The following is a 26,975-nucleotide window of genomic DNA, read 5'->3' as shown; positions in this document are numbered from 1 at the left end:
GTTTTACGACTCGTTCATGCTCGTTACCGTTTAAAACGATACTTTATAACGTACATTCGATTCATACGATCATTTGCAATTTTGTTGGCACCAGGAAGCGCAAACCGGCCAAGATTTTGGCCAACGAGTCGTTTTTTATTGACGAGCGTGACCGATCCGCTGATCGCTGGTGCAGGTAAATGAATCCACACTCTCACGATTCGCGTCCGCCCCTTTAGCCTGTCCATCGACCCTAACTAGCTATTTATATACACGAGCGTCTTGTTTCTGTGCTGGTTGCTTCTGCGTATCTATGTCGACGAGATACACGCGGTGTACGCGCGTGTTCACGCGCCGACTAGTTCGCTCGCCAGCTCGCTCGTCTCTGCTCGCTCGCGACCGTGCGCGACCAGTTATAAGCGGCAAGGGTATCGATACGTGCTCGTGCTGGAATACAAATACGCGAATCGTATACGAACGCGCGATCTTTGTTTTATTGCACCGTGCGCCAGTGCCAAGATCGAGATTTATACTCCGACTGCGCGTGTTCCTACGTCATTGAAGTTTATTAGAGCTTTGGTTCCAGCTAGAACGAAACTCGTTCTTTTTTCATCGGTAAATATAAGCCGCGTAATTTCAGACTCGTTAAAAGTTAGACCGCCTCGTTTTAAAAGAGATTCGCAATTCTTTCGAACGAAACGTAACCCGGTGGTAAGTAGAACGAGGGCCACCCGCCTACGTACTTACGTCTAATTTGCAATTATCGCATAGCCAATTCGAAGCTGCCGCGCGTATTTTCAAGACGAATCAGTCTCGTGTCTTTCCAAAAAGGGCGAGTCGTTTTAATGCCGAGCGCGCATAACGCGCGATTGTTTTCTTCCAAAGAAGTCGCGCCTTAGGTTGCGTTTCACAGGATCCCTTCGAAAGGCAGACGAAGAACCGTGCGGTTTCCTGTGACGCGTCGCGATGGTAATGCTTAGGGCCGGCCACGCCTCTCTTCTATGCTCGCGTTTTGCTATTCCCTTTCCCAAGGTTCTAAATCCGTAGCAAAAAGGAGCAATCGTGAACGGTAGAATAACGGCAACGTTTCGAGCGAACTCGCCACGATGAGCGTGGAATCGCTGGCGATTAACGAGCCGAAAAAAAAATTCCGCGGAAACTCTTTGTTTCTCGTGGTAGAGGTAGCGTGTCCGACTCGACGATTCCGCTCGAGTTCGCAGCTACGAAGAGGGGTAGACTCGGCTAAATCTGTAGCAGAAGCGAACATGCTTCAGCTTGGTTTTCAGAGAAGTCCTCGTGATTCGACCAAGATCGTTTAGACTCGCGATGACTGTTTCCGTGGACGACGATAGCGATATTACGCATATCCCTATTCTCTGCTCCCGTATTTGTTACGTGTCTATTTTCGTTTCTGTCTTTTTTCTTTTATTTTTTTTTTTTTTATCGCAACCCTTTTCTTGCCACGTGTCGTTGAAAGTTGCTTACGGAACACGCTTACGAAGAAAGAACAATCGTCCGATGTTCCATCCGTTGAATCACCTGTCAATAACCGTCGAAAAAGGAAAAGGAGTAAGCACACGACGCGTACCGCCATGTTGGACCACCGTCGTCACTCGCCGAATATGCTCAACGCATAATTATGAGGGCGCAGCTGCGAGATGGCACGTATACATTTTTCAAAACCACCGCTATACACCTTCGACACGCGAGTCTGTCTGTATTCCTCACATATATCCACTCGAACGCGTCCGTGTCCGTCACGCCGGGGACCGGAAGTGCCGCGATAGGCCATACACGGTATCGTTTATGGCCACTGAGTATCAGCCTCCGATCAGACGTATTCGTAACGGTCGTTCGACTTTTTCGCATTCCTAACCATTTTGCCATCGCTAAAACAAACAAGAATTGATAATACAATTTTACGTCGGGTTCCGAAGATATTTGTATCGAAAAACCTGTTCGCATCCTGTTCAATCTAAAGGAAAAAAATTATCTCGGAACCTTGAACGGTACAAGAGGTAATTAGGTGCTCCGCTTCCGACGGATGATCCTGTCTCGCGGTAATCCTCTTACCTTCACCCGCTTGACGCTCGATCCGTTAATTGTAGGCCGACGTAACGCGTTGCGATTGAACGCCGCATAAAGGTGGATTTATATTATCCTCTCCGGCACGGCACGGTTACGGCACGGTTCTGTTCCAATAAACATTTTTATATTATGCGAAAAATAAGATAGGGCTGTTCGTATAAGCGTGGACATAGCGCTAACGGAACGGCACCGGTACGATAGAATTTTGAAACACGGGCTTTAAACGAGACCGTTCACGCTATCCGCCACCGTACGGTACGTAATGTTGCCGTTGCGTGATGATTCGCGCCGTATAATAAGCATAAATCAACCTAAATTCGGTAGTCCACGTCGCTCAATCGAGCGGAACGACGGGAAGGATAGAATAGGACTTGTGGAAACCGCGTGTGAAAGTAGCGATGCGTGGAGCCGGTGTTGCTTGTTTCCCAACGGGACGAAACGCATCCGAACGCTCGATGGCCATTGTTCGGCTATCGTGCGCGCGCCTAGTTCGATGAACTTGGAGATACTTTTGTCCATGGATCGTAACGCGCCGCGAATCTATCGGCGTTTTATTTACTCTTCGGTTCGTTTTGTTCTGTGAAGCGGTGGCGGGAACAACGGACCGCTTCTGCTCTTACGCGATACACGAGCCGCATCTATCATCTATGCTATCGAGCCGTGCGAAAAAGGAGAGAGCCTCGTCGATATGAATTAACTCGTTGATTCACGAGAACGCGAGCAATTTCATAATTTTCAGCGTTTCCCTTCTCGTAAATTGTCGCTATTGCGTACCGTATCTATCGGCCACGGGAAAATTCATAGTCGCTACCTCCTCTAAAACTCGAACATATCGAGCAGAAACGAGGGAATTAATGAACCGTGAGCTCGATTCGAACACACGTCCATGGAAATGCGTTGGCCAATTAGCGATTTATAGTGAGATCCACGTGAATTTTCCCAAGACCCGCGATACCCTCGTTGCGTAGATTCGAATCGCACAATCTTTGCGGTGCTTCTCATATCCATTAAAAAAAAAATCAGTTCCGCGATAATTACGACAAGCTTCGTTCCACGAAAAGAATTGGAGCCACGATTATCTTGTTTTTATAATCGTAACTTACGTCAAACGATAGACGATATCGTGGCGGATAGAGCCGGTCGCGTGCAATGTCAGTCGGGACCGAAATATTCCGCGTAGCCCACGTCCACGCAACTGTAATCTGTTTGTCTCGATGCGTAATAATAAAACGAACGAGCCGACAGGAAAGACAGGGACGATAAGTAAATGATAAGGGATGGCAGGGAAGGAATCGTTGCTCGTTGTCGGTCGCGGACCGGATGACGCGTATATGCGCGACACACCGTGTGTGCCTCCTGCCGCCATATCGGTGCATGGCGCGACGGTTCGAAGTTCAAGGCCGTGTCGTGCATCCAGTCATGTAATTACCGCTGAAACTCTCTCGTGAAAAAATGCACCTCCGAAGAAACGGGGCTCGACGGGATCGAGGAACATGCAATGCCTAAAATCATGAAACCTTATCATGGTGACGCGGCGTTTCGGAGAAGCTTCTCACGCGAAAGTCGTTTCTCCGCGTTGCCTTGCGGAATACTTTAATCTCTCGTCAGTGCTCGCGGCAGCTGTCAGCGACGATGCCTCTGGACTAGCCACGGATCGATAATTCAACGTTCTCACGAGGCCAATCCAAAAAGAAGAAAACGAATGGAATGGACTGGACGGCCAAGAGAGGGGTTGAAGAGGGATCGGAGAGGGATGCATGAAAAACAGTATGCTCTCTCGTCGCACACTAATTTGCATCGGAGATACATATACATACACAGCGCGGCGGGAGAATCTCCCTTTTTCGACAGGGCAGTCGCGTATCAACAAGGGTATCTAACGATGAACAAGGGGCGAGACTCGTCCAGGCTGGGGCGATAATGCTCTCGAACGTGTCGTCCTCGAGCTTCAGCTTCACCCGTTTTGGACAAAATTAAATATTTTATCTCGCCGACGAAATCGTGCCTCTCTCGCTTTCTCGATGAATTTTCGAGAGAAGGTTCTCCATTAAACCACGGAGCCAACTGGAGAATTTTCCCATTTTCATCGAGAAGGAAAAAGGCGGAGAGAAATTGTCGAAGAGAAATAATGGAAGAGAGAGGAAAGGGGGAATCGATCGCGGTATAGCCGACGTCATTTTTCTCCGTGGTATTATTCCGAATCGAAGTTGTCGTACAGGATGCAAGCGCGTCAAGATTACGTACGTGCCAGGAATTCTAGGATATTGACGGTATCGAAACCTACGAATTCTTCCTGTCATCTCTGTTGTTCGTCTATTCGCCGCCGGCTTTATACAGGAGAGACTTTAATTTCCCGGGAATCGACAGGGCATACTATCGTCGTCGTTTCAAACAAGAGAAAAACCATAGATAGCGATTGCTTTCCCTGGTGCGAGTTTATCGCGTCCTAGAACGCATCTCCAACACGCAATTTCTGTTCTCGTTTCTCGGCCGATTACTCCAAATACTTCCTATCTCGCGTCTATCTTAGCTCGCGAGCGTCTGTGTTCGATGATAACACGCCAATCGACAGATAAATCGAATTAGGCTCATAGGAGAACAGGGTATACGTACCTATTAGTATCGTGGCTTCTCCATTTCGTCTTAATTGTCTTGTTGAAACTCGTCGATATCGAGACTCTGACACAGACCCTTATTTCGACGGAATATTACGTCGACGATGAAGAACCAAATCGTTCCTAATTTCCAGAGTTACCGAAGAACCGAGGTTGGCGAAAGTTTCGCCGTTATAACTTTCGAAACAAAAAGTCAATCCAGCCGAAGCCTGAGACCGGTTCCCAACCCTTCGTCGAAAGTAACAATTATCGGAGCTCGCAAGCTCTTTTGGTTATTTAAAACGACTAGCGGAAGAGGATGGCGTAATTGCTTCGCTATCGTGGCTCGCAAAAGGCGGACGACAGTATTTGCGAAACAGAGTCGCGAAAGTCGACTTGATTTCGTCCATAACTTCGTTGTCTACCTTCCCCTGTATACCGTATTAATCTCGTGTGACGGACAAATCCCGTTGCAAAGATAATTAAATTGTCTACGAAAAGGATTAATTAAACCTTGACATTTCGTCTGTCCACGCGATAATCTTATACCCCATCGGATCGTTAAATCCTGCCCAGGCAGTCCTGACGACGTAACTCGCGTTACTACAAACGTATCGATCCGACTGGATGTCGTAACAGGTTGTGAGCAGCACGTGGTCGAATATAATATCGTTGAAAGACACAACTTGCTAGGGCATTGCTGTTGCGAATATTCTTCCGATATTCGTGGTCGCATCGCCAGCGTTTCTAACGATATTCAATCAGATCAATATGTACGAATCGTGGTTTCAGTCACTCGAACGTCCCGATATACAGGCATACAACGTGCCAGCCAGACACACAGGTACGCGCAAATTTTCAAGAGGTTGCGGATAGGTCTCTGACCTAGGCGAGCTGCAACGCGCACACTTCGGTCACAGTGAATATTGCATTCGTAGTCACAGGAAGTAGCGTGAGAGTTATATATGCGCATAGGCTCGAACGGGGTTGCGGCTATTCCGGCTAGCGGCTCTCGAGGGTTGTTCAGCTATCAGGGACGTACCTCTCCGGCCACTCGATGCATCGTAGTTTCACATTATCGCGCGACCCGTCTCTCGTGAAAATAACCACGTGAATTAACTCGTCGCTGTGCGCGAAACGAACGGCTCTGACGGTAAATTGTTTTCTCAGTCCGTTTGTACACGTACGTATATAGCTGTAGCGTACAGCTTGGACAGGCTTAATATTTTCCAGGTTTAAAGGATTATTTCGGAAATAGAATGAACGCGTTTACAGGCAGTCTGAGAAAGCTCTTGTTTTCGAACTTGCGAAATGTTAGGCTAGTCTGACGATAACACTCGACAACGTAGGTTTCAAGGACGCGCGAACATTGTATGAGAGTAATCGAGTTAATTTCGTCGATTATGCTTCTCCGTGGGGTCGGCCGATGTTGCGGTTATTCCAGTGCTCGACTCTCCGGGGGATGCCGAGCTTGTCCTTCGCTCAGGGACGCATCCTTACGCGAAACCCCGAGTTTCCACAGCGTGTCGAAGCGCAGCTATTACGAAATCACCGCCGAAATTAATTCGAACGGTTCGATAACAAGCATGAAACTAATTTGGCAAATGGCACGTGATCTTTGCTCGTTCAGATACAAACGAACTTGCGGCTACCGCATTGGCAAACGTTCGAAACGCTGGCAGACGTTGCCGGATGCTTCGCCAGCGAGTTCGCGGCTACCTCTATCCAACGCATCGCGCGGAATCCTACCGCTCGAAACTGCCAAGGAGAAAACACTCGCAATCTTCGAACTAGTCCATTTCCAGCCCTTTCCAATTTTCCAAACCCTTTGATACTTACCCTGGAAGCTGTCGCAATCCTGAAAAATGCGAACAACTGTCTTTCGTTTCGATGCAAATAGTTGCGTGTACCGTGACAAACGGTCTACGGGTAATAGAGAGAATGAGAAGGAACGGTAATATGGAGGACAGGGGAGAGGAGAACTCGCAGGATCGGACGCAAACGTTCGCCCCTGAATCGTGTGTGTCGGGGGTTGCGAGCCGTGTCAGGATCGAGGGTAGGCGGCCGACGAACCAAGGGAGGCCGATAGATAGGGATGAAGGGAGAAAGGCTCGGTGGGTGAGCCGTACCGGGGGAAGGACGCCGGGCGTCGCGGCGCAGGCTGCCGCACCCAGCAAAGCGCTTGCTCCCCTTGAACCGGCAAAACGTATACCTGACGCAACCGAGGAGACGACGAGCGCGCGTCGTTCTCGCGATACGCTGTTGCTAGGCGCTCGTTTTCGAGCAACGATTCCGCTCCGGGAATTCACCCCGCTGTCCACCGAAGCCGTCCATTCGCCTGTGTTTCGCGGATTCCCAACACCGAGCCAAGGTCACGACACGTTTGCGTATCGCGTTCCACGAAACTTGCCAATCTGAAACCCGGTGCTATCCGCGCTACTTGCCCTTTACGTCCTGCGCGTCCTGCGCGTCCTGCGCGTCCTTTGGAAGCGTGCTACGAGCCGGTGTTCCCTCTTTGCGTCCTGTGTTCGCTTGCGCGGCTTCTACGTCTTCCTGTGAAGTTCTCCACTTTTATACGTGACATCGATATGTGAATTCAAGTGAAGTTTCGAAGAGCGATAAGGGAAGACGAGGTGGTTCGAGGGATGAGATAGGAACCGATGAAGGTAACCAAAAACTGGCTGGGAAGGAAAGTTGTACGAAGTGTGCGGTACTCGGGTTTGTCATGTCAGGAGTTGGAAAGAATCGCGATACATATATCGGCACGTATGCGACAGGAAGTAGCCGAAGGTGAAGTACGAACCAGTGGGTGGGTGACGAAGAGAGGAGGAAGATTTCGAAGCGCCGTGTCAAGGTTGCACGACCTTGATTCGGTCAGCGACACGAGCTTGGCTACGTTTCGCAAAATCGAGCGCACGCTGGATTCGTGCGCTGAGCACGCGTGTATCGTCACTAGCCGCTTCGAATTTTCACAGAAGTGTCCTCGTTCTTTCGATTCGACGATGCTTTTTCTCGACTCGAATTTCTTCGCGCATAAACCGCCACTATTTAATCGCTTATTCCAAGTATCGAAGCATCAAATCTTATAGCATCGTTAAGAGGTAACTATAGGGACAAAGTCTTAAAGTTCCTCGAAAGTTCTCCGGGTTGTGAATCGTATAATTTTAGAAACGGTTTTATTTCTCCAGTCCAGGAGAACGTCTAGTTAACCGAATCGACGCGAATGTAACTTTATATCGTCCCAGGGACGCTTTTCTCCTGCGATACTTTTTTAAGCCGGAAAATGCTCTCGAGAATATTTATGAACTATTACGAAGCCGTCTCTGATAAAACACGTTTCGTTCCCTCAGACTATTTGGTTTCCCTACGTTTAAACGTGGATTAATCGAATAGTCGTTCGATCCTGCGGGACCCCTCTGAATTTCATTAACACGACCACTCTTATCTCTAAATACGCATATGCATCGAAGCGAAAGAAAGCCGATTTTCGCCGACGTAGACGGAGCGTTTAGCATCGCGAAAATGTTCGCGGAGCTTGCAGGCTAATTACTGTACCAACGGGAATAACACTGCGGTAGTCGGCCCTGCGGAGACTGCAGACAGACGTGGGTGGTGTCCATCTTGAAATAGATTGCATGCCTTACCGGGAGTCGTGCGAGCTTTTTTACGAATTAAATCTCTCTCATCCATTCGCCATAAACTACATTCCAACATAGATATTCGTTTCTCGAAAGTACTCGAGTCAAACTCGTTGCAAGAGAATTCCTCTGTTGCCAGGGTATTTTTCGAATGCGATGAAAGTTTGAATTCGCTCCAGGAAATACTGTTCCCGTATTTTCGTGGAACGATCAGTCGATATCTCGACTGAATAGTTTCATGTTTATGTCCGGTTCTGGCGGAATTTACGTGACGGAACTGGAAGATCTGTGGCCAGGATTAGGCGGTGCCCCTGCCTTTGGGATAGGTTAGGTTCGTCCTCATAGACGTATGCGAGTGCACGCGAGATCTCTATCGGTTTTGGAAGTTGCTCGCAAATCGCGTAACAAGAGTTTCCGACGCTTGGAAAGATGAAGCAACGGCTTAGATAAGAACACCCGTATCTTCCCGCCACGCTCCGCGATAGAGGACATTAAACTGGCTTTTCCACTTTCCCGTGCGGTACTGGAAAGAACTGGGGGAGGAGTTCGTTTGAAAGCGATTATCTTGCATAAAGATAGTTGTTTCAAAATTACGTTGATGGTTGTTCACAGTCATTAAGCAACAATAGAAACCGTCGTTCAACGGAGATCAAAATTGAAATCCATCGAAGCCGTGGAATATAGAATCGCGAGTTCGGTAGATCCAGTAGCTAGCTCGTTAATCGAAGAGGAGGACGGGATAAAATTTCCAGTGCATCTCCGGTGTGTTTCCGACGACGATATCGATTCGAAAGTGGCGGTGCAGCAAATGCACCGGAAAGAGAAGAAACATCACCGGTAAACGAAGAAGTTGCATCGAGTGTACCACTGAATTCCGCCGCTTCGTGCACGACGCTCCAAATCCTACCGACACCGGAACCGACCGCTTTCCTTCGAAAATTCGTTCTTTCCTTGCTTCAGAGAACTCTTTCGATAAAATCGTGGATGTCGCTGCTATAGCGAGACAACAGTGGAAACAAAAAAATCGCGTCTTCCGTCCTGAAGATTTATTTCACGCCTATACGTTCTCGAAGTGTTCTATTCCTCACCGTGCCGATGAAAACAGTGACTAGTGGTGGGTGATGATCAGTGACCCACCGTTCCGAATGAAGTGGTTTTAGGATGATGGTGGAGCGTGTCGAGGACCATCTCTTCATGTATCGACGTCCCGTTTACCGAGTCTTCCAGTACCTCGAAACCACCGAGTAAGTATCACGACCAAAAAGCATTTCTCCGCGATTTCACGCCGATCGTGTTTATACTTGTATCGCGTTATCGAACGCGGTCGTTTCGAGCGGCTTTGTTTCGACGGGACGCTGAAAGATCCGCAACGACGACGAGACAAAGATGAAATAAATTACGCGTTTCACCGACCATGGGAGCGAATCGAATCTCGATAATATGCGATCTCGGAGAGGTTTTGGAAAGTTTGCCCAGGGGGTTCGAGATGGTTCCGGTTCCTTAGACGCTGGGTATCCAGCTGTTGGTATCTTCAGAACCACGGAACAGGCGTTTAAACAAAGGGGTTAGTTCGTTTGAAGAGCAGCCAATGGCAATTTCCATGCATAAAGCCTTTGCAAGTCCCTCTTCCAATTCGTGAATGGAGGGAAACGCCGCGAGGGAGATTCGAGTGAGAGTAAAAGGAGGAGGAAGAAGAGGAACGCAGATGGTTTCGCGCGAAAACACCTTCTTTTTTCGTAGACTGTGTTACGTCGATACCAACGGGTTACCATGGCGAAATTGCCATCATCGACCACAGCCCTCTCGGTAACCGTTTCTAATTGATGCTATTAAATGAACTTCAATATCGCCGTAGCTACTGTCGTTTCCTTATACTTGCAAACTTTCGAAATCTTTCAAGATTAAATTTTATCTGCGTCCTCGACAAAAGAATCGTATCGTATCGTTACTGTGTCTCCGTTTCTCTTTCGTTCGACGATAATCGCTTTGCATTGTACGTTGTAAAGTTTTATCGCGACCACAATTCCATCTAAAAAGCTCCATGGTCCGTCAAATTACAGCAAAAGATTTACCTCGTCGAATAGCTAGAAAGAAGTCACGTGACGTGGAAAATGAGGAAGCTTTGGTCAGGATGCCAGCCAGAACTCGCTGGTCAGACCTTACCTAAAAAGTTTCGGGAGACGTCTGCGACGCTTTTCTCAAGTGGTTCGCTACTATAATACTTGCATCTATGTACTTAGTTCCGAGACGCGTCAGCTCGCCGCAAGAGCTACATAAACAGTGATATCCTCCGTAAAAGTAATTCCCTCGTTTCATCCGAGTAATCGAAATTTCGAAATAATCGAAAAGTGAAGCGAATTCGATGCTATCTTAAGCAAGAACGATACGAATTTTAACATAGATTCGAAATCAAGGACGCAATGTATGGAATAAATCTCGTTCGAGTCTTAATAAGCGATCTTTGTTACACAAATAGAATAGTTCTGAACACTTTTCCACGGTACGAACCAGTTTCATTGTTCGAAAGCTGTTGGGAAATCGAGTCCGCCTTTCCATTCGAAGTTCAACGAGCTTTTAATCCACGAGAGTCGTCATTTTAGAATTTAGATGGACCACCATCGTTCGTTCGATGTTTGACTGGCCTAGCAGGTTCTACGAGCAGCGAATTTTCGAGAGGTCGACCTTCGATTTTACGTTTCGTAAGCTGACCGCGTCGTCTCGGATAGCGTGAAATCAACCTCGAATTAATCGCCGACGTCCCATGAGTATTCTTGTATTTAACATATAGTATAACCGTGCCGAGATTGCCGGGAAAAAGGACATCGAATTTGACCCCAATGAAGCGTATCTTCTTAATATCCTGTTAAAAAATAATCAACTCGAGCACGAAGGTAACTCGAAGCACCTGGTGTTGCTCTTTCAGGTTAAGTATCGCTTGTTCAGATTCGCAAAAAGTGGATAACCACCGCGATCTTTCATGAGAAGTTCCGCTCAATTCCCTCTGCTTGACATTCTGTGATTTCCGATGGTTTGGAGTTTGCCCTTTACTACCCCCTTGGTGAAATTCGTGCCGTGAACGACGTCCATCCTGCGGTCAATTAGTGGTCACTTTCTCGAAAATCGTATCGATTACCTCGCTGCTGTTTTCGTTTTTGGAGGTTTCCTTCCGGTTCCAGCTATTTTCTTGAACGATGTCTATCCATGTTAGTGGTAAATAATCTATCGCATCAAAGATTTCTCTCCGGCAATACTTCCCTCAAATATATCTGCCTTACTCTGAAGAAATTGAAACTTGGAACAATTTCCTACGTCCGAAGAAGTAACTCTATAACGTTCTTCGTGAATTCTTTAGCTGGAAGAAAATTCAGTTTACCAAGAAAAATAAACGCAAATATTGCAACGAATAAATTGGAAAGAGAAATAACTTAAAAGTGGCAAACGTGTCAGAAAAAAGAGAGAAAAAGGAGAAGGAAGATGGAGTTGAACTACAAAGTTATCGATGTGAAAATGTGCCACGATGTTCGCGAACTATCTATGTGTATGTATGTGTAGGGTCGTGTCGAAGTCGCAATGCGGATGCACCTCGTATTCCATCTCCTTGATTACACACCGTTGTCATGCATTGGGGCGATCGATCCAGCTAAGCTAGATCACCGACGATGCTATATGCGTGTTAAATCCTATGAGTTACACCATGAATGTATCTGAATTTCAGACCATAGAGAATACAACGTTCTTCCTTTTCTATAAAATAACTCTGTGAGTCCGCGACTGATCGTAAAAATATAAATTCTCGTAAAGTTGGTGGCTCTATCGGAACGGTCGAATATACCCTGTGGATGATTTATTCCTGCGGACTATTGTTTAACTTCTATCCTTCGCTTAAATGCCATTAAACACCGCCAGCTCGTTGTCCCGTGGAGAACCTTTCACACCGCAACTCGATCGCGTTGCGAGGCTTGTATTTTCTTCGCCCGGTATTGTCGATGCTTTGCATTCCTTGTCCTGGGCCTGGTTTCCGCGTTTTCTTTGTAGCCTAGTTACCGTGATTACAACCTGTCATCATTTTCTCTCTCATCCCTATAGAATACGTACGTATCTCCGAGAAACGAAGCTAGTTTATATAAGATCCGCATTTCTCTTTCATTCCGATGAAAACGACTCGCTTTGAAGCTCACGCAAGGAGGACCAAATACACCCCTTAACCTTAAAAATCGACTAAACGGAAATAGAAAGCAAGAAGAGGAGAAACGATCGCGTTGGAAGTTTCATGGAGGTGAAATATCGAGCAATCGGCGTCTCCAGGCAGTCTGTTGGCGCGATCGTGCACCGACTTGGAACAGCCGATCGCCCTGTTTATTTGCGCCATAGGAATTGCGCTAGCGACGCGATTTTTCATAGACGTCCCACGCGTTAGAGCCAGTGAAACACGGACACAGAAGAGAAGGAACGGCTCAATAGGGAAAGAGAGGAGAAGAGAGAGAACGGCAGGTTGTCCGTTCGACTCGTCGATCAGTTTCTATCCGACGTCGAGGTAGCGCGTACGCGATTCGTGGCAAAGAAACGCGAACGTATCGAGGGTGTGTCGAGCTGGCAGGGTGAATCGCGTCTCCGGTGTTGCGAGGCGGGAGGAAAAAAAACAAGGACGAGTCGAGTTTCATTTCCGTGGTAAAAAATTCTCCACGTTCTATTTTCGTATTGAAAATCGTATGCCACTCGGCACACCCGTGTTCCCCATCGGGGCAGGAAAACTCGCGAAAACGATCGGGGACTCGGGACGTTGAACCAGCCAGCGCAAAATTAAAATCGTACGCAATGCCTGTTCCTCGTCTCTCCCCTTATACCATGGCTATATTTCGAGACACGGCGACCGCGCAGCCTGCCCCAGCCAGATGTAATTCAATTTCGTAAAACGAGACCCATGCGATCGTTCCGACACAGTTCCCTCGCGTCTCGATTCGCTAGCATCGATCACGAGGATCAAATGAACACCGTACGAATCAAACGATCCACGCGCTTAAGAATCGAGTTACCACCGTACGAGCAAAAGTAGATGGGCAACGGATGACAAAAGACTATGACGAGACAACCGGATCGAGCGGAGTTCGCTAAGATATCGATAAAGCGATCTACGATTCGATCGAAGAATTTTCAACGGCGACTACTCAAGTGCTCGCTATTCGATGACGCGTCCAACCAACTGATTGTCAGTCGACGAACATTCCGCGGTATTGCCTCGGTGGATAAGTAGTTTTCCTGGATTCGTTCGATGAGTTGTACGTGATTTCGTACGAGATCGTCGAACACTCCGGAAGGATAATGCTGGAGCTGGTGGAACGCAAGGCCAACGGAATCTCGTGGCCGAGCTGCCGCGGCCAAAACTTGGAATCATTGGGCAAAGATCCCAAGGGGATTTTTTTTCTCCGTCGAGACAGAGCATGTCCTCGGGAGAAACGATGGAGAAGAGAGAACGGGGGTTTGCTATGCTCCCTGGGGCAATTGAGATGCAACGACTCCTACACACCTGACACCGTTGGCACGTGGAAATTTCACAGGGTGTCTCGTCCGAGGTAAACCTCAGAAAGCGCGAAAGAAGGGAGACTGAGGAAATAGAAACGTCTGCAGGAAGAAGCGGAGAAGGAGAATTTGCATCATCGAGAGTCTTGCTTGTTCCATCCTCGCTGTTCTTACGCAATTAAGATTCCTTCGTGCAAACAGAGATCCCGTAAATCGTTCGACTTCCGCGAAACAAGCCAGCGACGATTTATTACTCGCGCTTGTATTTTTCCGTGGCGACGAGTATGTTTCGCGGCTTGTAACGAGCGATAGAGGCACGCGAGCCTCGTTACGGCTGTGACGATGCAAAAGCGCAATAGAGAAAGTAATAGTGAAAGGTAAAGTGCGTGGGCGATAGTCGCAGGTGCGTGGTGGTCCTGCTCGTGCCGAGTCGAGCCGCTCTGTTGTCGGGTCAGGGACGCACTTCTCGTATCCTCTCTCTTTCTCTCTTTTCCTTGCTCTTTTCTCCTTCTTTTTATACCACCGAGACTACCCTCCGCGACGAAAAACTCTCTTAGTAGCCGCTGTCGTCGCGTGCTCCCGATTTCTCGCTGCGATACGTCGCCCTAGAAACAGAAAAGTCTTTCGAACGATAGCAGCCGTGTAATCGGTACGATCTCATTCACCGATCTCGCTGAATTATCGATCGTAGCAGCTCATCTTCCACACTAACGAAAAGAGAAAGTAACGCGCCGCTATTTTTCTCCATGCGAATCAAGTTTCGAATCCAATTAGCTATTTCGGCTGCTTGATATTCAGCGACAAACAAGTAATAAGTTGAGCTCGGTGTTTGCGCTTTGTAATTAGCGGGCCGGAAGCTATTTAATATTATCCGCGCAATTGAATTAATTCGGCCGATTTAGCGAGCCGCGAAAACGCTGAGCAATGAATATTCATCGTGGGGACAGAAAACTGGCCGCCAACCTTTTCGGTCGTCCCTCGCCCTTCCATCTTATATCTCGACTTTCTGTAGAAAGATTCCTCCGGCCGATACCACGGCGGCATTTAACAATTACGCTGGTTGCGCAACTCCTTCGTTCGTCGTTATGTTGCTCCAAAGTGCCACGTGAATTAAAAGGCCGATCGACTTACCGTGTACCGACTTACTCGTGTCGATAATCGTTCGCGGATCATGGGCTTGAGTTTATACGAGGTACGTAACCGCGTCGTGAATCGGTGTAATGTTGCGCGAATAATTAATTCGTGCTTTGCTGGCCGACAAACGGTTGTTTCATTCGCTGTGCGCTGTTAACGAAGCATTCGCCGTATTTTACCGTATTTTATTTCTTTCGGTAGAGTTTACCGTTACGTTTGGATCATTTAATTTATGACAATTTAAACTAGCGGCGAGTGTACTTCTCGCGTAGAAAAACGATTATTAAATGCTTCCAGCCCATAGGTAAGTTATCCCACTTTTTTAGAGTAAGCTCGCGTTCCTGGGTAGAACAACCTGGTTCTGATTCGACGCGATCCTTTCCACGATCCAGTACACCAAATGAATAGCTGGTGGTTCTCGGCGTAAATGCTTCGTCCCTGACCGACGGCATTCCTTAGGCGGACGACGCTCGTAATATACATTTGCATTAATAGCAGCGATGCAAACACAAGGCTCGGCTGGAACTGCTCAACGACGCTTTCGTGCGTCAGCTTTTTCATGAATTTAGCGTGAGACCTGTCGTTTTACACACGCGTGAAAAGTTGCGTCACCGATGTTGCGGGTTCTTCGAGGAACGCGAAAAGTCAATACAAAGATGAAACTTGTTTCAATGATTGCGCGTAGAGAGGTGGCTGAAGAACGTGTCCGGAAGCTGCAAATACTTTCAACCGAGCGTAGTAAAGTACCTGCGGACGTGCGATCCTCTTACCATTGCATTCGCAAAGATTCTTCCATCTTCTAGCGCGTTGCTTTCAACTACTCGTCAAATAGCCTCGTAACTAGCCTCGGAACGATAATCACGTGAAATCATTTTAATAACACGTCGCAACGAACGTCTATCTCCGATCATCGATTCTCGTGAAATCTCACAAATCTCAGCGGGAATTCGAAGTTCTTTCAGAACATGTTCACCGTGAGCAAGCGCGTTAAGCTGCTCGGTCCGTTTGAAAAGAGTCGCCGGAACTCCGGTTTCAGAATCGAGATGGGGAACTTCCGTGAATACCTGCTCTCTCCCACAGATGCACGCGTTCCGAGCAGCCTGAATCGGTAACTATGTAAGTGCAACGCGCAGGCAAATGTGTCAGAAGGCCGCGTCCATAAGGGGTAGGTATGAAACGCGGACGGTTGAATGGGGATGCGGTTGCGTACAAACACGTGCAGCCCCGTTTCTCAAAAGCCTTCCAACATCGTTCACGCTACGCGAATTTTTTATCGTAACCGACGCTCAGCTAAATCTAGCCGCGCTATCGTCTTTGACCCCGTACAGCAAGAGGGTTAACTCTGCAACTCTTTTGTATGGAAAACATTTCAGAAAAGTCCCTCGCCCTTCTGTTACCGAGTCGCGATTCAGAAGGTTTCTTTCCATGTATTTTAGAAAATATCCTCTTTCGTCCGCAGCAATGTAATACGCTGTTTCATTGGAATATCTATTCGCGATAGCCAGCAAACAGCAAATCGGTCTTCAGTCAAATCGAAGACGAACAGTCGAGATATTTTATTGGGCTATCTCGCATGACGTCATCGATGCAATCTTCTTCTGGAAAAATGTCGGTATTCGTCAACCATAGATACGTAAAAGTTATCGTGAAAATTTTAATCCGCGTGATAAGGCGTCAAAATGTCTGGTCGTCTTCGTTAATAGTCATTGCCTGGTGAAACACGTCTTCGTCAGAGTGCAAATCTAGTAGATAGAATGGTGATTAGTGATTGTATCGCGTTGTTCTTTTGTAACATCGAAAAATACCGAGCAAACTTCGACAGCGCGCAAGGAACGGCTGAGCACAATCGCCTGATGAACAATCACGATTACTCGATCATTCGCATGAGAAATCTTTGTCCGTAAGCATCCAGAAACATATATACCACGGTGTAACGTTATCATGAACTCTTGATTAAAGCAGGGATTTTAATAACGAGAAAAAACAGGAAAGAAGATTGTGGTAATTTAAAAACTTGTCGTAATTGAACGTGCCAACAGGGAGTTACCGTGTACGATATCTAGAGTACAAGTTTCTTTGCTTGTCGCGAAATATCCACGTTTCGTCGACAACGAAATTCGCTTCGAAGAAGAGTTTCAGAAGAAATTCTTCCCTCTATAGTCCGATGAATAATTAATCTTCTCGATGCAAAGCTTGCACGTTAGTTACCTAGTGCGAGTCGAGGTTTTATGAGATAATGCATAATTGACGCGGTCGTTCCCGCGTCGTCGACTAAGCCGACTTCTTTACCAACCCCTTTTTATTCTTCTTTTTTTTTTTTTCATACAGCCATGAGGGGATGAGCACTGGCGTAGGAGATGGAGCTGGAGGCGGCGGTGGCGTGCAGGGAAGCGGCGGCGGAAGAAACACGCCGCCACATGGATCGCCCACCCCCATGGACAAGGCGACTCTAAAAGTCCATCTGCCTAACGGTAAGTTTCTACCTAAATCTTGAACAAAGTCCTACTCGAATTAATTAGGAGAATGCTTCGATGAAACTGATTAAATATCGGGAAAAGAAGGGAGCGTTGTTTTTCCGTAAAAAGGATTCGAGATTGCTTTGAGTGGTAAACCAACTGTTGTTCGTAGTGAAAGTCGTCTGATTTTCAGGTGGTTTCAACGTTGTTAAGTTCGGTGATGCGATCGATGTGAGGGGCATCATCTCTTTAGTAACTAGTCGATTATCAGTTGGAACTAGACACTATAGAAACCTTTACGCCATGAGACTGCATCACCCTGGATCGGGGGAGAGTTACTGGTTGCATCAAGACACAACCATGTATCAGGTATTTTGATATCTTCCGTTCCGAAACAAGTTTTCTTATTAGAAACAGTGGGATTAAGACTCGTTTGTTATTACCAGGTTCAAGAAAAGTACGAGAAAAAACATCCTCACTGCGAGTGGAGATACGAACTGAGGGTACGATACTTGCCACAAAATCTGAATGATCTATATGAAAAGGATAAAGTGACCTTCTACTATTACTACGATCAGGTATCTTCAAGAATCAACCGAGCTGCACCAGCTCCATCGATTTTATAATAGTTGAACAGAATTTAATTGCTTATCCCGTAGGTTCGAAACGATTATCTCTGCGCAAACCACGCAGCTCTTGATCAGGATGTGGCGGTACAACTATGTTGTCTTGAGATTCGCTACTTCTTCAAAGACATGCCACAGGTCGCGCTCGACAAGAAGAGCAATCTCGAGTATCTAGAGAGAGAGGTAAGCGCATTGTTCCTACGAAAGTTGATTGGTTTGTTTGAGGGTTTGCTGTAAAAGCGTCGCGTTTGGTTCGCAGGTCGGTCTACACAAGTTCTTACCGCGGTCCGTGTTGAATGGAATGAAACCAAAGGCACTACGCAAGTTAATACAGCAGCATTTCAAAAAAGTTGCAGCATTGTCTGAGCTGGAATGCATGTTCAAGTTCTTCGATCTCTTACGCGCGCATTACAGATTCGATCAGGAAAGATTTATATGCGCTTTGGGGGTGAGTTTGTCGAATTACCGTAGCTCTGTCTACTTATAGTTATCATAGTCTAAAACTGTCTTGTATCGTTCTGCACTGCAGTCCAGCTGGTCTATACCTGTAGAACTAGTTATTGGACCAGATTTAGGCATCTCTTACATGGCTCACAGAGGAGGAACGGTGGTAAATATCTGATTAACACACTAGGTTTTATAAAAAATGTTACAATGTTTTGTTGGTAATATTAAATCTTTCATAGCCAACGAGAATGGCAGAGTTCTCTCAAATACAATCTATTCAAACGCTAGTATCGGACTGTAAAGAACATGCAAAAGCGTGTATTAAATTAAGAGTAGCTGGAGCAGCAGAAACGCTTAGTATAACTTGCTCGAGTCTAGATCAAGCGGAAAGTCTTGCGGATTTAATCGATGGGTACTGTAGGCTAATTACTGGAAGCAATACCTCGTTATGGAACAGAAAAGGTATGGTAATATTTGACTAAAATTTTTTAAGCAGCCGTAAAAACTGGCATGCTCCAAAAAAATTGTTATCATTTGCCATTGAAATTTTTATTCTTTATTTCTTTATCTTAATATTTATCCTCTTAGCGTGTTGACATCTTAAAACTAACAATCTCGATGTTGAGGCAATGAACATTTCCTTTAATTTTTATCGGTATTCGTGATAGTGTTCGAAGAACTATAGAAATTTATTTTATTTATAAACGTCACAGAACGTTTAGTTTCATTGTATTTTTATAATGAAATCATGTATTATACCCCAAATATCTCGCACGAATCCCTTTTACGTTACATAAAAGATACTAAGTTATAATCGTTTACACTTCCAAGCTGCATCGTGGAAAAACTATCCCTGTCCATGCAAAGGTTTGTAGTTTTGAATGATCCCGAGCTGTAGTTTACTGTCTCGTTTAGAGTACTTGCATGAGAACCACGATTGATTTATTCACGATTATTGATTATATTCTCGACTTCAAAATAGATGCTCATCCACCGAAGTACAGACAAGAGGGATCCAATAGTCCGGAGAAAAACGTAAGCAAAACGGGAACTATTTTATCAGAGGACTACGCAGAAATCGTGGACGAAGAAGGAGACTATTCAACGCCAGCTAGTGAGTGTAATTTTAAAAAGACAAGTCTATCATACTACCTACCTTTTACACCCAAAGGAATATTAAACTTTGATTGTTAATAATTTTAGCTAGAGATTATGAGATAGTCAGGAATCAAGTGGAACTAGGTGAAATCATTGGAGAGGGCCAATTTGGCAATGTACATAAAGGTTCTTATAAAGGGCGGGACAATCAAGTAATACCTGTAGCAGTTAAAACCTGTAAAGTCGATGCAGATCTTGCAACTTCGGAAAAATTTCTCGAAGAAGCCTGTAAAAAAATTTCTTCTTAATTTATCAATAGAGTAGAAGCTGCGGCTGTGTGATTAATACTTGTATAAAATTTCAGATATAATGCAACAATTCGAACATCCTCATATCATAAGACTAATAGGAGTATGTTCCGAAGCGCCGATTTGGTTGGTGATGGAATTGGCCAAATTAGGGGAGATGCGAGCTTATCTACAATCGAACAAACACCGTTTGGACCTCGCCACTCTTCTACTTTACACGTTTCAATTGAGCACTGCCTTATCGTATCTTGAGAGCAAGAAATTTGTACACAGGTAATTATAGAAAAAATTTATGATTCAAGAACAATTTTGTCCATCACTGTAAATATTTATTAATTTTTATAGAGATATTGCTGCAAGAAATGTACTAGTCTCTGCACACAATTCCGTAAAATTAGCAGACTTTGGTCTTAGTAGATGGGTGGAAGATCAAAGTTATTATACAGCGAGTAGATGTAAGTTACCTATTAAATGGATGGCACCGGAGAGTATTAATTTTCGAAGATTTACAACGTCGTCTGACGTTTGGATGTTTGGTAGGTGTTTTAAGATAAAAACTGATATTCTTTTCCATACTTGATAGTAATGTAAAATATTTTCTTTTTGCTTCTTCAGGCGTATGCATGTGGGAAATTTTAATGTTAGGTGTAAAACCGTTCCAAGGTGTAAAAAATAACGAAGTGATTCGTAAATTAGAGAACGGAGAAAGACTTGCGTTACCGAATCATTGTCCTCCGCGATTATATTCTTTGATGTCTCAATGCTGGAGTTATGAACCCAGTAAACGTCCGACGTTTAAAGAAATCAGAGAAACGTTACAGTACGTACATTTACTTAATAAATTTAATTTAATTTAATCTTGGTTACCTTTGCTTGATTTCGTTGTCGATAGTTTGTGTTAAATTAAAAATTACGATATTGTAGTGAAATTTTATTGGAAGAAAAACATCAGCAACAGGAAACGATGAGACGAGAGAACAGAAGAGTGCAAGCTATGTCTTGGGGTACGTAAAAAGAAAATAAAGAATAAATTACATTCGATGCAGTCGAGATACTTTGGTGAGCACGGAGCAGATAATTTTTCGTCATTTAGGTGCAGACGATGTACCACCACCTAAACCTTCGAGGCAACCGCAAAACACAACAGATCAATCTCAGCTAACCGCTGCAGCGCCGGTTTCGACATATATCGTGGCGCAAAGCCCCGAGGTTCTTGCACAACTTCTCAAGGATAATCAAACTAGGGGGGTATGTCCCTCCGTCTACACAACACCCGCTTCGCCTTTCAATACCTTAGCCGTACAATTTCAAGACGAAGAGCAAGTCTTAACTACCGCCTTAGTTTCAGATCTACCCTTTTTCGATTCAGCCACCTCAGAACCTTCTGCCTCTCACGATACTCATTCAGGAGATTCCACTTTGTCCGACACTAATTTAGATTCCCTTGATTCCTCGGACACTCCTCTCATGTCGAGCCTTAATATTTCAGACGCGACACAAGCTCAGTCACCCGCTGCCAATAGAAAGCAGCAGAAGGTTAAAGAGATGCAAAATTTGTACGCGGTTAGTTCAAAAGTCGTCGGTAGCATTACTGGAGATTTGTATTCTCCCGTACAAAAATTCATAACGTCCAGTGCTATTCCTGCTACAACTAACGTAGCAACTTGTGGCGAAATATACGGGCCTGTCGCTAATTTCACGCAAAGTTCTGCCATCGTTGGTAATCTTAGTCAGAGCCCCAGCGTAGGTGGTAATTTTGGTGAAAATCCTGGAAATTTTGGGCCTAGTAGTTTAAATAGTATCGTAGGATTAAACAATCAAAATCACTCGTCAAATTTTGGCCAATTTTCTGCTAATAACACGAATCAAACATTCGGTGTTGCTCAACCGGTAAGCCAAAATTCTAGTTGTATACAAAATCCTGTCACTACCGTCGCGTATCCTCGTGTATCGATCGTTAGTTCGACCAGTGCTGCTGTTCCTGGGTCAAATACGGAATGTTTATACGGACCGGTACTGAAATTTCGAGCGCAGAACATTCAGAATCAAAATGTCTCTGATTTGAAACCCATAAACGTATCGGTTGGATCTGCCATACCAAATTCGAGAAGCAATTTAGCACACACTTCGGCTCCAGGACAAAATCTACAAGCACAGCCGATGCACGCCCAGAATTATCAGCATCAGCAAATCTATTCGAACATTAGCCATCCAGGAACGCAACCAATGTACATGTCACAGTCGCAGAACGTGCAAAACATCCAAAAACAAAATCCCATTCATCAACCCGTTTCTTACATCCCAACACAACATACGAATCAGCAAAATCAAGCGACAGGTGCTAACCCAATTTACACGGCACAAACGGCTTCAGTTACGGTGGTGCAAGCTCAGAAGATTCAGGGCCCCGTATACGTACAACAAATTCAAGCTGGGATTACGAGTCACGTACCGAACGCTCAAGCAATGAACATGAATCAGCAATTGTCTTTTGAAATAGCACAAAGTCATCCCGTTCAAATGCATTTCGCCACATCAGGTGGCTCAGTTCAACCCACTAGCCAGCAACACATGCATCCAAGCGCATCTAACATTGTAATGGGGCAACAATCGACTTCTGTTATCGCTACGCAGCATGCTCCGACACAATGCAACGTATCAAATCTGTCAGCAACCATGGCGAACGCAACACAGTATTTGCCACAACCAGTGATGCAGGCGGGAATCATAAGATCAAGCACTCCTCAGATAGCAACTGGTGTTGCAAAAATTACTACATTCGTAAACCAAAAACAAGACGAACAACTGACAAGCTCGACAGATGGTACACTCTCTGGATCACTGATATCTTCCGCTGTCAGTGATAGCACAATGTCATCGAGCAGCTCGATGACAGAGGAGGCACAGCAAGATCAGGTTTGGCAAAGCCTCCTAGGAATGACAATCGCATCCTCTATCTGCAACAGCATATTGTTTTTATTTATGATTCGAAATTCTTGCAGCACCATACTTCTGTTGCAAATCAAATGTATATACAATACATACATACATACATACATACATACATACGTATATATTATATTGCTTCTGGTATAATGCAGATGCGCTCACATGCTCGTTTAAATTCACACAATGGCCCTTTTCTTTCGTTTATACACAACTAGACGATATTTTTTGTTTATAACCGAAATGAATTTTATTTTGCAGTTTTGGTAGGCTAATCTTTTTGCATGAAGAATGGAGATAATATTGTCACTATAACAATCTGAGCTGCATGAAATGAGTATGATTGCACTACTATTGTTCTGAAATTGGTTTTGCATCGAGAATTATGCATCTCTTTAATTTTACTATGTACATATGTTTATGAAACTGTGCATTATCTTAACGATTTGGAGCGAATTGATGAAAATAAAATGAATCCTTTTCTTTCAGAGAACCATACAATCACAGTTCGATAACATTACAGAAAATTTCAACAGTGGAATTGACGATGAACAAAAATTATTAGAACAACGACTTTTGGAACAACAACGCCAGTCGGAAGAAGATAGTCGTTGGTTGGCAAGGGAAGAGGTGCGATTTATTACTTGCATTTTTCATATTTATGATGCATTATTTATTTGCTCATTTTACTATTATTTATTTCCATATTTAGAAACGTCTGTCCATTGCGACAAGTGGAGACGAAAGCGCGAGTCCACCAATTCCCCGTTCAGTTACGCAATCACCAAATCATGAACAACATAGTGTTAATACCGGTTCTATAGGTTCCGATAAAAGTACCGAAAAAGTAATTGTGGTGAAGGTAATTTTTTTAATGCTTAAATAATTTTTAAATATAAAGAAAGTTACAGAGAATGCCTATTTTGTAGAAAATGGAACCAACACCAACTGCTGATCTAGATAGAACGAACGATAAGGTATATGATTGTACCACCAGTGTAGTTCGTGCTGTGATGTCTTTATCTCAAGGTATGAATTATTATGTAAGATACCGAGGTATCTATGACGTTTTAAATAATATTTTACCTCACAAACTTAGGTGTCCAACAAAGCAAAGCTGACCAATATTTGGAATTAGTACGTAAAGTGGGTATCGAATTGAGGGCCTTACTTTTATCTGTAGATGTTCTTATGGACATATTACCTACATCTGCTCATCGAGAAGTAGAAATGGCGCATAAAGTTCTTAGTAAGGATATGGCAGAACTTGTAACTGCCATGAAGCATGCTCAGAAATACAGTGCTACTACTTTGGATGCAGAATACCGAAAGTAAATGTTTCGATTAATACTTATTGGTATATCTCCATGCATAACAGATGAATGAAAATATTAAGAAATATTTAATGTAATTTCAGAGGAATGCTATCAGCAGCACATATTTTAGCAATGGACGCAAAAAATCTTTTAGATGTAATCGATTCAATACGCATTCGATATCCATACGTAGAAGGCCAAATTTGCCAAAAGCAAAATCATATTAGTACTTCACAAGAATCAATGCCAGAAAGTCGTATTCGTTCCAGTCAATCTGGAGAACATTTCTTAAGGAGAAGTCAGTCGAGTGAACGTCAAGGTACAACATTCAGACAGAGTCAAAGCGGTGATCTTCTACATAGAATGGGACAATCCGTTGATCGTTCGTTGCAGGTAAACTGTACTTTAAACTTAATTTTATATGACGATTAAATAACGTCAGTAGAACAATATTCTAAAAATACAATTTTGCATTTAGGGTAGCCAAACTGATGTTAGCAGTAGTTCTAGTTTAGAAAGAAGGCATCATATCGTCACTAACAGTCTCGAACGTAATTCAACAACAAGGAGACAAATGACCACAAATAGCTTAGAAAGAAAAAGACCATCGTTATCTTGTAATATCAGCCCTATGAATAATTCGGTTAATCTGCCACCAATGGTACCAGTTACCTGTAATTTAGTCCAAACAGTTGGACCTGTTATTCATCCAAGTCAAACAGTTACAACAGGTATTAATCAACAGTCAGTGTTTGCACCTAATAATAAAACGACAAATGAAAGTGCAACAACTGATAGCTAACAACGAGGTGCCTTGTATTAAGGTAAATTCAAATTATTCATTACATTCACATGAAATTTCTTCTACTCGTTACTTTACTGCATTTATATTTGTTAATTTTAGGAAAACTTCGAGAGAATAATTATATGTACATAGACTACATCGTACAAGTTACCCATTTACATCTCACGCATAATTCAGCAGCAGGAGATTTAGTATTTATGCTTTTTATAGCTCTTTTTAACATTTAACAAACTTTGTCTAAACGTACTTATAGATAGGACAGTATTCGTTAGATGTAGTCATAGAATTATTACTAAAAAACGTAAGTCACAGCTATAAAGAAATCACTCCAAAGCTTTAGAATTATTGTTGATTTGTTATTATATGACAACCACGTATATAGGGTGACGCAAAAGGCACCCTCAAATTTAAAGTTCAAGCGTTATAAGTGTACGTAACTTTTATCGATACAAAACCAATATTTACATGAGGAGTTATTTAAATTTTGTTACATATACTTTAACATTATAGAAAATTAACTATAACAGGCTTGCTATTACAATATCATGATGTATACGATCCATCACTTTGGAGATTGTCTCATTGCATCACCCTGTAAGTAGTTGAATAATTCTATATATATTTATAAATATATATTTAAGCGAATAGTTCGAAGTATTCTGCAAAAAACGAATTTCTCATAGGATACAATTTTGCGAAGTTGTTTTTATGAATTTATAATTTAATAGTATGTTTCCTGCTAAGAGGAGTGATTATAATTGTAAAAAAATGGGACTGAATGTTATTTCTATTAGGTAATTATTTAGCAATTCATACCAATTTGTGAAATTTATATAAAATGTTTTATAAAAAATGAATCATTCTTCAGCGGCAAGTCAGTTCCTATAAAATATTTATAAAAATTTCATCTTTGCATAAGAATAGTATTGATAACTCGTCAACACAGTGCGCTTGTAAGAACACACACAGTGCATTTATGACTCTATTAAATATTCCATAAATATGAAGTATTCCATTTTTATACATTTATTACCTTTTATGTTCCTGGGAAAATTTAGTTTCATATTAAATTAATATTATTATCCATGATGATTGACTGATTTTTATATTATTCATTATTTTACAACAACCACAATTTTTTAATACTAATGTGCCAAGGTGTGTTTATATAATATAAACAAATTTTGCTATTAACGCAATAAAAATGTATAGTAATATTTTAATGTATCATCCCAGGAATTTGTAATTCATGATTACGACGTTTGACACTGCTATTGCATCGAGAGTATAGGGTACTTTTTTTCTAGAATTGCATTAAGTAGGTATATGTAAATAGATACCCAAAATTTATATCATTTAACAATAATGTTAATAATTAAGAGTAAGTATTATTTTTAGTGACTTTTATGTTTCATGAATGTTTAACTATGCATATGCATATTTTGAACATTTGTTACAGTTTAGTTACATATTTATCAGAATTCCACTGAAAAATAGATACATCTTGTGGTATATGTTTATACTGTCTTCGATATTATAATACTATATAAAGTATACCTTTTGTTCTATAATTCCTCTACATGATATGTAATTATCGCAAGAATGTCATGACGAATATCACAATATATAATGATATAATAAAATTATAAGATTTTTAGGACGAACTTATTCTTTATGAACACACAATTGACTCTTATAACTTCGACTGAGTTTTATATTTTTAATTTCTTTTTGGTAAATTTATTTAGTTACTTCTATGTATAAACTAACATGAAAATAAAAGCTTAATTTATTTTAGCATTATAGCTAAAATTCTTCTATAGTTACATTATACAAGATTTCGAAAACTGTAACGAAATAATAAATACATGAACTATTTATAATTGTTAGTGCTGATAATTGTTCTTAAAGATGTAGTTGCAATTCTTTAAGAAGGGAAACAAGAAAAAATAGATACTGGAACGAAAATATTCTACCATCATTGATCCTGTTACTGTTATAGGTGATAAAGACTAAGAATAAA

General features: G+C 43.3%; 1 protein-coding gene across 8 annotated transcripts in view; it reads left to right on the top strand.

Annotated features, from left to right (window-relative positions):
• LOC117238020 (focal adhesion kinase 1) overlaps positions 1–26,612 on the top strand; it is a 37,832-nt gene extending 11,220 nt beyond the window's left edge. For 2 of the 8 annotated variants that reach the window (XM_033502533.1, XM_033502531.1), the window contains exons 2-24: positions 8,912–9,543; positions 17,279–17,421; positions 17,600–17,775; positions 17,853–17,984; positions 18,066–18,215; positions 18,292–18,480; positions 18,562–18,642; positions 18,719–18,941; positions 19,311–19,346; positions 19,462–19,593; positions 19,683–19,865; positions 19,942–20,158; positions 20,231–20,421; positions 20,501–20,705; positions 20,810–20,889; positions 20,979–22,801; positions 23,321–23,461; positions 23,544–23,693; positions 23,761–23,860; positions 23,931–24,162; positions 24,249–24,540; positions 24,626–24,971; positions 25,052–26,612. In XM_033502533.1, the coding sequence (XP_033358424.1) occupies positions 9,461–9,543; positions 17,279–17,421; positions 17,600–17,775; positions 17,853–17,984; positions 18,066–18,215; positions 18,292–18,480; positions 18,562–18,642; positions 18,719–18,941; positions 19,311–19,346; positions 19,462–19,593; positions 19,683–19,865; positions 19,942–20,158; positions 20,231–20,421; positions 20,501–20,705; positions 20,810–20,889; positions 20,979–22,801; positions 23,321–23,461; positions 23,544–23,693; positions 23,761–23,860; positions 23,931–24,162; positions 24,249–24,540; positions 24,626–24,949 (5,283 nt within the window). In that variant the 5' untranslated portion in view covers positions 8,912–9,460 and the 3' untranslated portion in view covers positions 24,950–24,971; positions 25,052–26,612. Of the gene's footprint in view, positions 1–6,833; positions 7,328–8,911; positions 9,544–13,569; positions 13,870–14,898; positions 14,904–17,278; positions 17,422–17,599; positions 17,776–17,852; positions 17,985–18,065; positions 18,216–18,291; positions 18,481–18,561; positions 18,643–18,718; positions 18,942–19,310; positions 19,347–19,461; positions 19,594–19,682; positions 19,866–19,941; positions 20,159–20,230; positions 20,422–20,500; positions 20,706–20,809; positions 20,890–20,978; positions 22,802–23,320; positions 23,462–23,543; positions 23,694–23,760; positions 23,861–23,930; positions 24,163–24,248; positions 24,541–24,625; positions 24,972–25,051 lie in introns of those variants that run through there. The other 6 variants (XM_033502534.1, XM_033502529.1, XM_033502537.1 and 3 more) reach the window with 6 other exon arrangements.
• Positions 26,613–26,975: the final 363 nt, after the last annotated feature.

This window comes from Bombus vosnesenskii, unplaced genomic scaffold (genome assembly GCF_011952255.1).
Source record: "Bombus vosnesenskii isolate JDL3184/JDL3185 unplaced genomic scaffold, Bvos_JDL3184-5_v1.1 scf7180000013431, whole genome shotgun sequence".
In the NCBI taxonomy this organism is placed as follows: Eukaryota; Metazoa; Arthropoda; class Insecta; order Hymenoptera; family Apidae; genus Bombus; species Bombus vosnesenskii.
Note: the sequence above shows the minus strand (reverse complement) of the source record. Positions and strands in the feature narration are given on the sequence as shown.